The sequence below is a fragment of the Pseudorca crassidens genome, chromosome 5, assembly GCF_039906515.1.
Source record: "Pseudorca crassidens isolate mPseCra1 chromosome 5, mPseCra1.hap1, whole genome shotgun sequence".
In the NCBI taxonomy this organism is placed as follows: domain Eukaryota; kingdom Metazoa; phylum Chordata; class Mammalia; order Artiodactyla; family Delphinidae; genus Pseudorca; species Pseudorca crassidens.
The window spans coordinates 18,617,200-18,632,850 of NC_090300.1; the positions used below are offsets into that span (position 1 = coordinate 18,617,200).

General features: G+C 40.1%; 1 protein-coding gene across 3 annotated transcripts in view; it reads right to left on the reverse strand.

Moving 5' to 3' along the window:
• The window catches only part of ARHGEF26 (Rho guanine nucleotide exchange factor 26), a 157,625-nt gene that overhangs the window by 52,189 nt on the left and 89,785 nt on the right, over positions 1 to 15,651 (reverse strand). For all 3 annotated transcript variants that reach the window (XR_010943426.1, XM_067737463.1, XM_067737462.1), the window contains exons 9-10: positions 13,282 to 13,356; positions 2,808 to 2,897 (exon numbers count right to left, since the gene is read on the reverse strand). Coding sequence is in view for 2 of the 3 variants with exons in the window: in XM_067737463.1 (XP_067593564.1) it covers positions 2,808 to 2,897; positions 13,282 to 13,356 (165 nt within the window). In the remaining variant the exon portion in view is untranslated. The remainder of the gene's footprint in view (positions 1 to 2,807; positions 2,898 to 13,281; positions 13,357 to 15,651) is intronic.

Genomic DNA, 15,651 nt, shown 5'->3' on the forward strand with positions numbered 1-15,651 from the left:
TTTGTGTGTATGTCTGTATATGTGTGTGTGTGTGTGTGTGTGTGTAATTTTACACATTCATGAGTATATCAATAGGATAAATTCTTAGAAGTAAAATTCCTGGGTCATAGTAACTTGCATTTGTAATTTTGATAGTTATTGACATATTGCCCACCATTGGGGTTATAACAATCTTTCCCACGAGAAACAGATAAACATGGCTTTCCCAACAACTCACTGATAAAATGTTTTGAATTATTTATAAATCTAAGTGGTAGAATACATTATTTTAATTTCAATTAGCAATTTTCTTCTGAATGAAGTAAAGCATCTTTTCAGATGTTTAACAGTCATTTGTATTTCCTCTTCTGACGACAGTTTTCTAGTTTGCAATTTTCTAATGGATTTTTTCCTTATCTTCTTCTTATCACTTTGAGGTTATATGTTGGGAATATTAATGCTTTATCTATATGGGAGTTCTAAATTTTTTTCCCAGTTTCCTATTTCCCTTTTCACTTTTTAAATACCCTTTAATTTTCACTCTATGGAGAAATTTTTTAAATTTTCACATCGATCAATTTTCCTTTTAATGACTTCTGGATTTGGAATAAGTTTAAAAGGCTTTTACTATGATGCTAAGGTCATCTTTACTAAATGTGCATCTGACTGTGTCACTTCCACGCTCTGAACTTTTCAGTGGCTCCCAGATGATCCGGCTCTGCTCCTTCTTTTGGCACACAAGGCCCTTCCCATGAGTTCTGGTTCGGCCCTGCTCGCCTCGACCCCACTGAATGTGTGCAATTCCTGGGCTACAGCAGCTGAAACCATGTCCTGTGCATTTGCTCCTGCTCTTCACTCTTGGAAGACCCTTCTCTCTCTCCTTTCAAGATCAGCTCAAGCGTACCTCCAGTATGAAGCCTTGCCTGGCTGCTACAAGCTCCCCACCCCTTTGTCCCTCATTCTTAGGGCCGGCCACGCCCTCTCCATTGCTGGTGTTCTCAAAACTCTTCTATCTCCCATAACAGCTGTAGACTTGGCTCACTCCTTTGTATTTCTGTAGTCTTCTACTAGATGGTAAGCTCCCTGAGGGTAGGGATCATGCTTTTGTTTTCCCACTTCAGTCCACAAAGGTGCTCATGAAATTTGTTGAAAGAATGCACGTGCTTGGACAAACCACTTAACTTCTTTGAACATCTGTCTTCGCGTCTTTGAAATGAACTGAATAAAAATGTCCATTGTTATCCATAAAGTGTTATAGAAATGAGGTCCTAAGGTTGTATTAGTATTTCTAAGTGGTCTGAATTAAGCCCTTCATTATAAATCTAAACTTAGAATACTTTCCTTTAAGTTTTCAATCTTAATCATTGAACCAAGAGAAAACAAAAAAACAAAAACTCCTGCACTCAGTTGATGTTAATCACTTATTTTTAAGAACCCTTGGGGTAAGCATTTTTTCAGTTACAAATTAATTGTGGTTCTAGAGAAACAGAGCTTAAAGGTATCTTAAAACAACTGATTATCAGTGAAGAAAGAAAAAGAAAAATGGTTAGGGAAGGGACTTATCAACTTTTAAAACGGAAATGGTTAGAGATTTATCATCTTTAAAAAGGAGGGGATTAAAAAGAACCTTTTGATGTATAGATATATTTTCTAAAATACTTAGAAACAAATGAAAGTGAAGGACAGGATTCTTTTTGAAGGATGGGAAAAAAATGGGTTTTGAAATTGCCGTAAATTTCTATATGAGGGTATAATAGCGAAAGTGTGCGTGCGCGTGCATGCGCACCGTTTTTAGCAAGTACCCATCATTTTCTGAGAAGAATCATGGGTCACCTTTCTGCATTTAAATCTTTATAGTCAGGGTGTCACAGTGGAAGAGTTTACACTGATCTGCAAGTCAGGACGTCTGGACCCTAGTCCTGATTTTGCCACCACGAGCCGAATGACCCTGTTAACAATTAATTATTCTCTGGGTTGTATTTCTCACATTTATAAAATAAAAGGGTGTAGCTGTACTATATCAGTGGCCCTCAAACTATATGACACAGCAGAGAGTTATCTGCATAATGCCACGATTGCTCTAATCCCACTGCACAAATTAGGAACACTTTCACTATGAAAAAATATGACCGCTTTAAGTTGCTTCATTAAATTCAAGTGGCATAAAACGAAACAGAATCACAACCATGAACACTCACACCCATTAAGAACTAAACTGTGAGCCAGCAAAGGAGCTGACCATGGCCTAGCCTCGCCATTAATTGTTATTTCCTTCTTTGTGCATCCTGTCATCTGCCCCTGAGCAGTATGAGACACGCAGTAGCAGGCAGCATATATGCACAAAAGAATTATGGGAGAAAAACAAATTTGAAAAGAACAATTCACTAGCAATCCTTTTGTGCAAACTGAGAAAGGAGTGTCCTTATTTGATTTAGGAGAACACCCTGGTCCAGCTCGTGGGATACCACTGTTTTGCAGGATACTTTGAGAATACTAAAGAAATCTCCTTTCTATTCTAAAATTCTATTATTTTTAACCACCCTTTTCTCAAGTTTGGTGGCTTCCTAGGGAAACAAGAAAGTGCCAGTTAGATAATACCTAACTCTGTGGTCTAGAGAAAGGTCACTTTATCTGGTATTAGCAAGAGCTGAATTGTCCAAAGCAAAGCATCTGCTATTTCCCCTGCCAGCCTCTCTGTAATCAATTTATGGCCCTGCTGTGAAAAGCAAATTCCTCTCCACTTTGTTGCCCTCAACTATCTCTTTATTCGCATAAGATTTAAGCAGGAGCAGTAACAAATCTATTTATGAAGAAGTATGAGAGAATACCTTAATTTTAAACTCCAGCTGGGAGTTAATTGTGTACATCATTTCAGTCCTTTCCATCTTCCGAGCTCCTTCATTGCAGAGTCGAACCAACTGGAAACAGAGGATAATAAGGAGGGTTAAGAGGTGAACGAGAGAAACCTCACTTTCAAATGCAGATCTCACAGGAAACAATTAGCACTGTGGAATCTCCAGAGACTCATTCCAGACAGTTAAAGAACTCACAGTTTCACACAGTCAAGACTTTGTACCCAGTTGGAAGTGGTGTCTTCAGGATGTGAAGACAGAGGAAAAAAAACGTCCTGAGAATTTTCAGGGACACACATCCTCTGTGCATTATCACACGATGCCCTCCACATACACTCGGCAGATTCCTCACACGGTCCAGTCTGCTCCATTCTGCTCCTTTCCTCTGCCCCTCCTCCTTGCCTTCACCCATGGGAACACCACCAACCTCAGAGCAAGCTGCACCTCTCTCCCCACTTCATATCAGAGCAGCTGAGGGCAGACCACTGACTTCAAAGACAAATTCTTAGCAGAATGCTACATGCAAAGCAGGTGACCAGTAACCTGGATGCTGGAAGAGGAAAGCCTTCCATTGGAACCTAATGGTCAATGATTCTTCAAGGATGGTCAAGCTAAGGGAAATGCAGTTTAATTAGAACTACTGATTTATCTACAAACAGAACAAACTCATAGTCCTTTGATGAGTAGCTGTGATACCATGATTTATAATAAACAAAATATATATTTTGTCTTTTTCCATGGTTTCTGGCACACAGCTCCTAAAACCCTTGTAATTTCCTACGTAAGAACCACAGGGGCATCTCTGGCTATAATTTAGTTTTGCTACCAGTTCCTGAAACAGCTCCAGGGCATAAAAGTGAAATGGGTATCTTCAGTTATTCGTAACAAGCCCCCCCTTCAACCACGTCTGAGTTTATGTTAATGAGGTGACTTCTGGTAAGCCCCTAAGGATGGGGCTGGTTGCCAGGGGAACCAAGCAAGTGATTAAAGAGAAGGCTGGAATTTTCAGCCCTGCAGACTTCCAGGGAGGGGAAAGGGGCTGGAGATAATGTGATCACTATTGGACAATGATTGAATAATTCACGCCTACATAGTGAAGCCTCCATAAACATCCCTGAACTTCGGAGTTGGAGAGCTTCCAGGCTGGTAAACAGGAACACTCCTGCGTGCTGGGAGGGTGGCATCCTTCTAGACCTCACCTTATCTCTTCATCTGGCTGTTCATTCTTATCCCTGAATAGCCTTTGTAATAAACCACTAATCTAGTAAGTAAACTGTTTTCCTGAGTTCTGTGAGCCCCTCTAGCAAATTAATCAAACCTGAGGACGGGGTCATGGGAACTTGATTTATAGCCAGTGAGTCAGAAGCACAGGTAACAATGTGACTGAAATTTAGTGACTGAAATGAAGTTGGGGGTGTAGTCTTGCGGGCTTGAGCCCTTATCCTGTGGGATCTGATGCTATACCTCCAGGTGGAGTGAGAACTGAACTGAATACAGTAAGACACCCAGCTGGTTCAGCAGAAGTACTTGGCGTGGGGAAAAACCCCACACATTTGGTGACCACAAGGGTCAGAAATGAAGTGCTCTGTGGGTAGAGTACTGAGCACAGAGGAGACACACAGGAGTTTCTCCTTTACACTGTACCTAATACATAATTATTAGTTCACTGGCCTAAACCAAAACAAACTTTGTATTTCCAATTTCTTATTAACTGAAAAATCTATAAAACTTGTCCATAACAAGGATCATTGGCCATAAAGACATGTGATTGTTAAAAGCGAAGCTAGAAATTCTGATTAGATTTACTTTAATATTACTGCTCCATTAAGTTACATATGCTTACCGTTAAAAAAAAAAAAAAGATAATACATAAGTAGACAAAACAGGCCATAAAAGGCTCTGACCTAATCCTACTCCATGGATGTAACTGGAAACAAGATGGGTTATACACTTTCTTTTTTTCCTATGCTTATATGAACATATAAACGCACACATATAATGTGTAGAAATTCTAATTTTTGTAAATGGATTATCCAATGCTTGTCTGTGACTTAATTTTTTCACTTGCCAATATTTCGCCTTATAAATTTAACATTCACTGAAAAAAAAAGTTTATTTTGTACATGGTATGTGTCAGATGCTAGGGTTACAACATTTAAGAGATACACAATCCCCATCCTCATAAAAGAAGGGCAGACACAATAATTACAGACTGAAATCTTAAAGGGGGGAAAAAAACAGGGGTTCTGGGAGAAGGAGGGTGAGGAGGGAGCCAGGGACCTCTCCTGAGAGGTCATTTAGGCTGACAGCTGAAGGAGAAAAGGGAGTTAACACCCAAATCAATGGAGAGCGCTGGTCCAGGCAGAGTGAACCCCAGGAGCAAAGGGCTGACACTGGGAAAGTGCCGTGTGCCTGAGAAAGTAAACGGTCCGGACACAGGAAAATGGCACAAGAGGAAACTAGAGGACCAGCCCAGGGCCAAAGCATGCAAGTTCTTCAGGTGTGTGGATTGTATTCTAAGTGCAAAGAGAAGCCACCAGCAGGCTTTCAGCAGAGGAGTGATAGGATGCAACATATGCTACGACCATATGTGCTTTCCACAGTGTACTTATTCAGTCCCCCACCGATGGACACTTGGATGTTTCCAGTCACTTAACAGATATTCTAGGCTTAAAGGGTACACCTATCTTCAGTTCCAGCATATCTTTAGGTCTGAATGGTCTTGAGGAGTTCACTGATGCAGGGACTGACGGCTGCACCCGATCAAAGCTAGGCGCAGAAAATATCCTGGCTGGGCTGGGGCAACTGTAATTAAAATATCCTATAAGGGGGACTTCCCTGGTGGTCCAATGGTTAGGACTTCACCTTCCAATGCAGGGGGTGCGGGTTTGATCCCAGGTCAGGGAGCTAAGATCCCATATGCCTCGTGGCAAAAAAGCAAAACATAAAACAGAAGCAATATTGTAACAAATTCAATAAAGGCTTTAAAAATGGTCCACCTCCAAAAAATCTTAAAAAAAAAAAAAAGGGACTTTAAAATAATATATATATCCTAAAAGGATGAAGACAGAACAAAATCCCATCAAGCAGCCTCTGCTCAGGGCATTTTTATGATTTCTCTTGAAGAATATATGTTCATAGCTCCCAAATCTGTGCTCCCAGACTTGGTCTGTTCCCTAAACTCTACAGCCAACTACCTGGATGGTATCTCCTCTCGGGTCCCCCAGAGCCATCTCGAACTCAGGATGGAATGACCAAACCTCAACACTACCTTTATCACCCCCTCCCCCGGCCCAGTGTTCTCTATGTGATCAATCCCAGCATCATCCGCTTCCCCAAGCCAAAGAGCTGGGTCCTCACCTCTCAGATGCCTCCGGCTCCTTTGTCCTCCACATCCAAACAGTTCATAAAGCCTCATTCATGTTGCCGTCCTGCTGTCCACTCATCCACCAGCCCCGTCCCCGCAATCAGGCTCAAACTCCCTCTCCTTTGGATTACTGGCCTCCTAATTCTCTGCCATCACTTCTGCCCTACCCTTATGTGTCATCCAGAAAGACATTTTCAATCTTTCTAAGTTCAAATCTCTTTTTTTTTTTTTTTTGCGGTACACGGGCCTCTCACTGTTGTGGCCTCTCCCGTTGCGGAGCACAGGCTCCGGACGCGCAGGCTCAGCAGCCATAGCTCACGGGCCCAGCCGCTCCGCGGCATGTGGGATCTTCCCGGACCGGGGCACGAACCCGTGTCCCCTGCATCGGCAGGCAGACTCTCAACCACTGCGCCACCAGGGAAGCCCCTAAGTTCAAATCTGATCATGCAACTCGTCAGCTTGAAATCCTTAAAAGGCTCCTCGAAGCTTTCAGAATTAAATCTCGGCAAGACCATGATATGGCACCTACTTACTTGATCCCTAACTTCCTGCTTCTCTTATCTTGGGCCTCAGTCTTACCAAATCTCTGCTCAGAGCTGCACACCCTTCCACGTCCCTTTGCACTTTTGCACGTGTGTTTCCCTCTACCTGAACATTCTTCACCCCACTCTGTCCCACTGACTCCTTCTTATCTAGATTTATACCCCCCTATTTGTCTTTCAGGACTCATCTTGGGTATTACCTCTCTAAAAAGACTGGAGAGCAGAGATTGTGAAATTTCCATATTTGTTAGTTCAGTGCCCAGCCCAGGACCTAAGACACAAAGGAACGCTCAGCAGATGTTAATGTGTAAACTGCCTTCAGAGGTCATTTATAAGCCACTTAAAAAAGGGGGGAGGCAATTCCTTTTTAGTTATCCCACTTTAAAATGAAAGGGAAAATGGAAAATAAAGTCTTAATCTTTATTTCCTAAACTTCCAAACATAGACTCCACCAGCCGCCACCTCCAAAGGCGTATTAAAAACAAAAAAGTTCCCTCAAAATATATCAAGCAATGGTATCATTAGTGGACTCTGATTAATGACTATCTTGAAGGGACAAGCGCTAATTTGGATATAGTGTTTTTATTAAAATCAGCCTCCGCATATTAAAGCCATGCCTTCCTTTAGCGCCTGTCAAAGCTTTATTAAATTTGGCTGAATTTTTTCTTTTAGGCCAAATTTATGTGGCAAAAAAAGAACTCAATCTCTCTAATGTAGAAATATAAATTAAAACAAAAATAAAATATTTTCAATCTATCAAATTCACAAAGATGAAAAGTATTGGATGCTGGGGAGTGCACAGTAAGACAGACACTTAGAAATACTTCTGGTTGTCATGGATACAGGGACAACTTTTCTTGAAGGCACTTGGGGGTCTTTAAATCATACCTACCTTTTTTTTCCCCCAATAAACCCATTTCTGGAAACTTTTCAACAGAAATCATCAGAGGAGCACAATCATTTATGTAAGGCCATAGTCCATGCAGCCACTATTTAGAAGAGTAAATGAAATGGGTACCACATGAATCCACGTGTAAGTGTACATTTACATCCACTGGAAGGACACGCCATAAAATGGCAATAGTCACTATCTTTGACAAGATTACTGATTACATTTTATTTTCTCTTATTTCAATTTTTCAAATTTTCTGTAATGGACATTTAGTACATTATTTTTAAAATGTTACCTTTGTAACCCTTAAATGCATTCTTTCAGAGCAGTACTTGGAGTGAAGGAAAAAAACCTTATTAATTCCTCCCTTCTGCTCTCCTCTCCCTTTACCATCACTAACCACGGTTGAAAGTCTGATGTGTATGATTCTGGGTACTATTTCTATAAATTGACGACATACATATGTCATCAATTTAAACACATCAAAATAAACACATTTGATTACGTAGATGTCATTACACTATTTGTTCTGTTCTGCAACTTAATGTTCTTCACTTGACACAGCTTAGAGATCTTTTCATGTTAATAGATAGATATCTACCTCTTTTAAATAGCTGAAGCAATAAGTTACAAGAAAAGATTCAAGAGAACTTGGCTCTTCTGCTACTATGAGAAAAGCTTATAACTTAATATTATCTCCAAATAGAAGTAGAATTTTTATGAGGTGCACGTTAAAGCAGTTATTCTCTTTCCACGGGAGAGTAAATAAAAGAGAGCAGCAGGGACGATTTCATTGGCATAAGAAACCATGTCCTGAGCACCACTCCTTAGACAGCAGACACGACTCTGCATCAGCTGAACTATCAGATTCCCTGGAAATTTCCCTCCCCCCGGCTCCGCCCCAGCATCTGAGCCGAAAATCTGGAATAAATACACATTTCACTTGATAGAAACATCTTTCTTGTTTTTGAGTTGTTTGACTAAGTCAGTAAGTCTTTCCAAAGCCCCAATTCAGTAAGTTGTCACCGTCATGTCTGCCACATACAGGAACAATTTCACTGAAGTATTATTCACACTATGCAAATAAATTTCATTAGCATTTTAATTACCAAAAAGATATTACTCATTTTTTCCAAGAATGAATATCTAGACAGACTTGCCCAAGGGCCTTAGGTGGAGTCCGGTTCTAAAAACTTGGGCCTCATCATACAAAATTTCACTCTCTAAAATAAATACTGGGAACTCCCAATTTCTTTCATTTCCGATAAGGGAAGCAATTCTTATTGAAATTCTGCATTTTGATTTTGAACCATAAATGCTCTATGTACACAGTTTTTTTGTTAAAAATACTGACATTGTTTTCCCAGAATCTATAAAACCCCATCAGTAACCTGCACAAATGAAAAAGAAGATGAATCCCTAAGCTGGCTGTATTGATAACCTCAGTTCCCTACAACACTAGGAGATTGCAGGAATAATCCTGGTATTCAGGACTCCTACTCAAGAGAGAGAAACGCTGCCTTAGAAAAAACAATTCTCTGGAACAGCACTTCTTCACAGAGGGTCCTTCATACGGTAAGTATCAAGGTAAGGCAGTTACATTACATTTTTGTCAGCCTTTCCTGAAAGAACCAGTGTCACATCAAGTGAACCAGAGACACCTAAAGGAATGTAGCAGTCTACTGTAACTGGGATGTAAAAGTCTCAAAAAAATTAAGGATCACTGTTCATTCAATTCAATTACTATTACCCTCCTCCTTTCTCTTCTGTGTGAATTCTTTTCCAACTTCTCAGTAACAACCAAACAAAATCTGACACAATCTCTTTCATGGCCAAGGCTGGAACTTCTCTAAGTACAATAGCTTCTCCTAAAGACCCTCCCCCCCTCTCCCCCATAGGATTTGGGGTCCTGGAGGAGAGACCCATGGGCAGTAGGACCTTAGGTAATTTCATACCTGTCAGCCCAAATTTCTTCACTTAGTGTTTCCCGAAGTGGGATATGCAGACCACTGATGGAGCAAGAGATGCATTCAAGTGGTTGACAGACTGCTATGGTTTGAATGTTCATATCCCCCCAAAATATGTGTTGAATTCTTAACCTCTGAAGATGATATTAGGTATTAGCAAGTGGGGACTTTGGGAGGTGCTTAGAAGTCATGAGGATACAGCCCTCACAAATGGGACTACAGTAAGTCCCCTACATACAAACCTTCAAGTTTCGAACTTCAAAGATGCAAACATGCATCTAGTCCCACATAGGAACCAGAACCTGTGCCAAAAACGCCAGGTGTGAATGAAATTGCAGCTTGCCCTCCATCTCCTACTGCTGACAATCCTTCAGCTCTGCCATGTCCCACCTCGTCTCCCTCCTCCAGTCAGTAATTCTTCTTGCCTGTTCACTCGATGCCAGCCCCTGTATGCCAGCTGTTGTACTGTACTACCGTACTTTTCAAGGTACTGTACTGTAAGATTTAAAATGTTTTATTTTTTGTGTTCATTTGTTTTTTATGTATTATTTGTGTGAAAAATATGATAAACCTATTACAGTACAGTATTGTGTTAGTTGGGTACCTAGGTTAACTTTGTTGGACTTACAAACAAATTGGACTTACAAGCGCTCTCTCCAAATTGAATTTGTTCGTATGTAGGGGACTTACAGTAGTGCTTTCTACAACAGGCCCCAGAGAGCTCCCTTGCTCCCTTCTGCCGTGTGAGGCTATAAGGAGAAGTCTGCAACCTGGCTAGAAGAGGGCCCCAACCCAACCACGCTGGCACCTTGATCTTGGACTTCCAGCCTCTAGAACCGTGAGAAATAAATTTCTATTGTGTATAAGCCATGCAGTCCACGGTATGTTGTTCTAGCAGCCAAAACAGACTAAGACACAGATAAACTTATTTTTAATATAAAAAAAAATGGGCAGAAGACCTATATAGACATTTCTCCAAAGAAGACATACAGATGACCAATAGGCACATGAAAAGATGCTCAACATTTCTAATTATTAGAGAAATGCATATCAAAACCACAATGAGGTACCACCTCACACCAGTCAGAATGGCCATCATTCAAAAGTCTACAAATAACAAATGCTGGAGAGGGTGTGGAGAAAAGGGAACCCTCCTACACTGTCGGTGGGAATGTAATTGGTGCAGCCACTATGGAGAACAATATGGAGGTTCCTCAAAAAACTAAAAATATTTTGAGTTGCTATACGATTCAGCAATCCCGCTCCTAGGCATATATCTGAACAAAACTCTAATTCAAAAAGGTACGTGCACCCCTATGTTCACAGCAGCACTATTCACAAAAGCCAAGACATGGAAACAACCTAAATGTCCATCAACAGAAGAATGGATAAAGAAGATGTGGCACATATATATAATGGAATATTACTCAGCCATGAAAAGAAATGAAATTGGGTCATTTGTAGAGATGTGGATGGACCTAGAGTCTGTCATACAGAGTGAAGTTAGTCAGAAAGAGGAAAACAAACATCGTATATTAATGCATGTATGTGGAATCTAGAATTTGGTACAGATGAACCTATTTGCAGGGCAGGCATAGAAACACAGATGTAGAGAAAGGACGTGTGGACACAGAGGAGGAAGAGGAAGGTGGGACGAATTGGGAGATTAGGTTTGACATAAATACAGTACCGTGTGTAAAATAGGTAGCTGGTAGGAACCTGTTGTATAGCACAGGGAGCTCAGCTCAGTGGTCTGTGATGACCTAGATGGGTGGGACTGGGGGGTCTAAGAGGGAGGGGATATGTGCATACATATAGCTGATTCACTTCATTGTACAGCAGAAACTAACACAAACACTTTAAAGCAAATATACTCCAATAAAAATATATACATATATATATATATATATATATATATATATAAAGAAACAACCAGCTCATAAAACCCATGATTTTGTAGTTATTATTGGCAAGGAAAAGTAAAATAGAGTCAATTTAAAGTTGATTAAAACAAAAAGTGCTTCACAATAAAGTGGTACAAAGATGTACCAAACTCAGAAGTAACGTGTGGCTTCGAGATATTTCGGATGCTTCTGATGCGATCATGAGCTTTGCTCCCCTGGGCCGTATCCTCACTGATTCCCATAACTTCCATTGCTTTCTCGCAGCTAAGTATTCCTGTTAGCAGTTAAACATACCCACATTTCTCTAATCTTTTAAACAAAAAAAGACCCTCCCTCACTTCCCTTTCAACTACAGCTCTCTTTCTGTCTTTTTACCCTCAGCCTGATTGTTGAAACAGCTACACTAGCTGGCTGCATGTTCCCACCTCCCACTCAGCCCTCAACACACTCCAATCTGGCTTCCACACCCACCTCTCCAAGGACACAACCCACCTGATGATAAATAAACCCAGTGAACGCATCAATCATTATCCCACTTTGTCCTTCAGGAGCACCCAATGGGGCTGACCTTCCTTCCACCATATTACATGCAATTTGCCAGACCACTGATTAAGTTTTCCTCCTTCTTGGGTACATTGTTTTGTTTTTCAAGTCTCCTCTGTTGGTTCCTTTCCCCTAAACAAGATGAAGTCCGGTGCTCTTCACAGCTGTACTTCGGACTCACTAACTACTCTTCTTACTATACATACTCCTTGGTACTGGCATCCATTCTCCCAGCTTCAAAAATCATCCCTTGGCTGGTGATTCGCAAATCCACATCTCCGATTCAGGTCTCTCCACTGAGCTCCTGACTTGGATGTTCTATAGGAATCTCAGTTCCGACACATTCTAAATGGAGCTCATCTGCTTCTCCCTATGTTCCTACTGTAGAGATAAACAAGAGCATCCATCTGGTTGCACAAGCCAGAGACTATTTTCCTTGATTCCTGTCCGCAAACATGCCCACCCAAACCCTCTCCACGCCTACCTCCCCTATGTCGTAGGTTTGCTTCTCTCCATCCTACTATCACATCATCTGTAGCCTCATCAACTACAAAGGCCTCATCACTGGAGCTCATCCCCACTGTCACCTTCACAGCACATGAATTTACAGCTTCCACAGCATCCTAGGATAAGGTCCACAATTCCCTAACATGGTTCCTCAGTGTTCTCTCTCCTGAACTGGGCTCTTGTCACATGAAGAACATTCTAGTTCTCCAGATTCTATAAACACGTTCCTGTCTTTGGGAACATGTTTATAGAATGTGGAGAATTCAACAGCTACTCTTGCGTCAGGCTTCAGCTTCAACATTACTATGTTCTTCCCTCTTATGTCACTCATCATCCTTTACTGTAATTCTTATTTAATGTCTGCCTTCCCCTCTACACAGCACATTCCACAAGGGCAGTAACCACCGATGTCTTATTCATCCCCATATTTTCAGGGGCTGGCATTGTCCCTGGCACTGTAGTGGATACTCAGTAAATACTTCTCGAATTCAGACACCAAAAGAAAATGAGATATCTAAAGGCCCTTACGACAAGACTGTCTGAAACAGTAAAAATACCAGTTTCATTTGAGTACAGCAAACATTGCTTTGTTTTTCGACTACCCAAAGAATGGTGTGCAAGTGGCTATGAGAATCTACCAGTTTTCAGCATCAAACTCAGACATGTTCTCTTCAGAGAGATCTGAATGGGTGATCCCATTACTGTGTAATGAACCTCTCGACACTTACCTTGCTTACTTCCTTTAAGGCCCTTTTGCAGACTTCATACTTTGAAGAGTCCTTAGGTGTCTTTTGACAGATAGTCTGCAATCAAGTAAAAGAAGAACAAAATCAACTGATTTATTTTACTAAGTAAAACAAAACCAATGTCCAGTCATAGAGTCTTACTTGTAGCAAACTTAACAACGCTGAACACAATACTATGGATGAGTCTGAAGATGACATTAAAATCCGATTACAAAACTAGGAGATAGTCTTTAAAAGCACAGGATCCATGTTAATCCAGAGGATAGTTAAATAAGAGGATAGACTTCAGAGGTGGGTGAACCTGGTTTCAAATTCCAGATCTGCTCCTGACTAGCTACTTGACCTTGGGCAAGTCACCTACCCTGACTCTCTAAACCTCAGTTTCCTCATCTGTAAAATTGGGATAATGCAATTACATCACAAGGTTGTTATAAAAGTTAAATGATAATGCATGTAAAGTTTTTTATGAATACCTGGCATACAGTAGGCTCTCAATGAATGACAAAATTAATGATCACCATCATCATTATTAGAGCTTATAATCATTATTATATTTGCAGATGATATAATGTGAATAAAACGATCAAAAAAATGGCTGCTGGATTTCCCCTTGATATGTTTACACTGCTATTTTTGCAATGGTAAAATCGAGTTCAAAGAAGGTCAGCTGAAGGTATACTGAATTACGTAAAACTTTTGAAACTATACCCATTCAAAGCCAACAGAACCATTTCAACTGTTAAAAATGTTCACCTCAATTAACAAGCTTAACTAAATCTCCAAATGAAGTAACATTGAAGAGACCATGTTTTAGGTACATTTAAATTCTGCCCAGGTGGCCAGGTTCTCACACGTGGGAAACAGATTAGGGCAACAGGCATCCAGCAGAGGTGGAAGATACTAGGAACTAGCAAACCACTGGTACCTTAAATGCAGATGAACACCAAGTCTATAAATCCAAAAGTCAGGGGTCAGGATTGTTACATGTGATATGTGAGAAGCGTAGAGTGTACCATCGATGGATTTATATTAATGGTTCTCAAAACTTTTTGACTATGACCCACTGCAAGAAATATTTTTACACTGCAACCAGTAGACATGCACACAAAAATGAAACAAGTTTTTTATGAAATAATATTTAACCACATTATGAACGATGTATATATCATATACCACATGTTCTATTCTATATTCATTTTTTTAAAACACTGCTCGTGATTCAAAAATCAATTTCATGACCCACTAATGGGTACAAAAGCAGTTTGAAAAATACTAGTCTTTGTCTCTGGGAGCAGGCATCCTGAGTCCATAGTTTCTTTCCACACTTCAATTATTTTAGGTAAAATTTTGCACACTGAATTTTCTAGGGAGAATGACTACAGCTTCACTCACAATCTCAAAACGGTCTCTGACCCCAAAAAGTTTAGAGCCTACTGGGCAATCATGGCATAAACCTCCAACATGGTATCTACAACATGTATATTAGATTTTGTGAGTCCCAATCTATCTAAGCAATTTCCTCAGAATCACAAAGGGAAAGAATATTAAAAAAGGCTGAGATCACAGAATATACAGAATCTAAGGAAACTCGGCTAAAACGCATTTTCAGAAGAAGAAAAAGAAACAATCCTGAAAATTCATAACATTACTAGAAATGTTACATTTAGAAAACAACCATGTCTTGTTAAAAAATAGTAAAGTTTGAAAATTAATATTTTCCTATATGTGTCAAAGTTTCATTATTTCTATAAAAGTCTTATTAGGCACAGGAAATAAACCTTTTTAGAGCCAAAATTTAGTTTTGATAACCTGATTTCATTTTATTCTTAGACATGATAAATACTGATTTTTAAAAAATCAGAGTTAGATTCACAAAACTGCAAGTTTCCCAATATTTACAAGGAGAGAAGTTCATAAATCACAGGGAACGGACAAGGAAGGGTGTAAAGGGAGTAGACTGAGGTGGCCTTGGAGAGCAGCAGGTGCTGTGAATTCTGAAATGACAGCTGAGCCTTGCCCTCACCGTGCAGCAGAGCCAGCAAAGCGACCGTGATCGCACGCTTTCACTCATTTCTAAACTTCAGTGCTTCTTCAGAATAGCTCTTAGAATTTATAATGGAATTGAGAAAATGGAATTTATTTTGTAATCTTACTCGACTGTAATTTTTTGCTTTATTTTTACCCTGTATTTTGACTTGTAAAACCAAGTATGTCAAAACTGACATTACATTAATATTATCCATTGTAAAGTAGAACTATGCCAAAATATTTTAATTTGATCAAAAAGATACTCTTTGAGCTACCATATGATCCAGCAATCCCACTCCTGGGCATATATCCAGAAAAGACAAA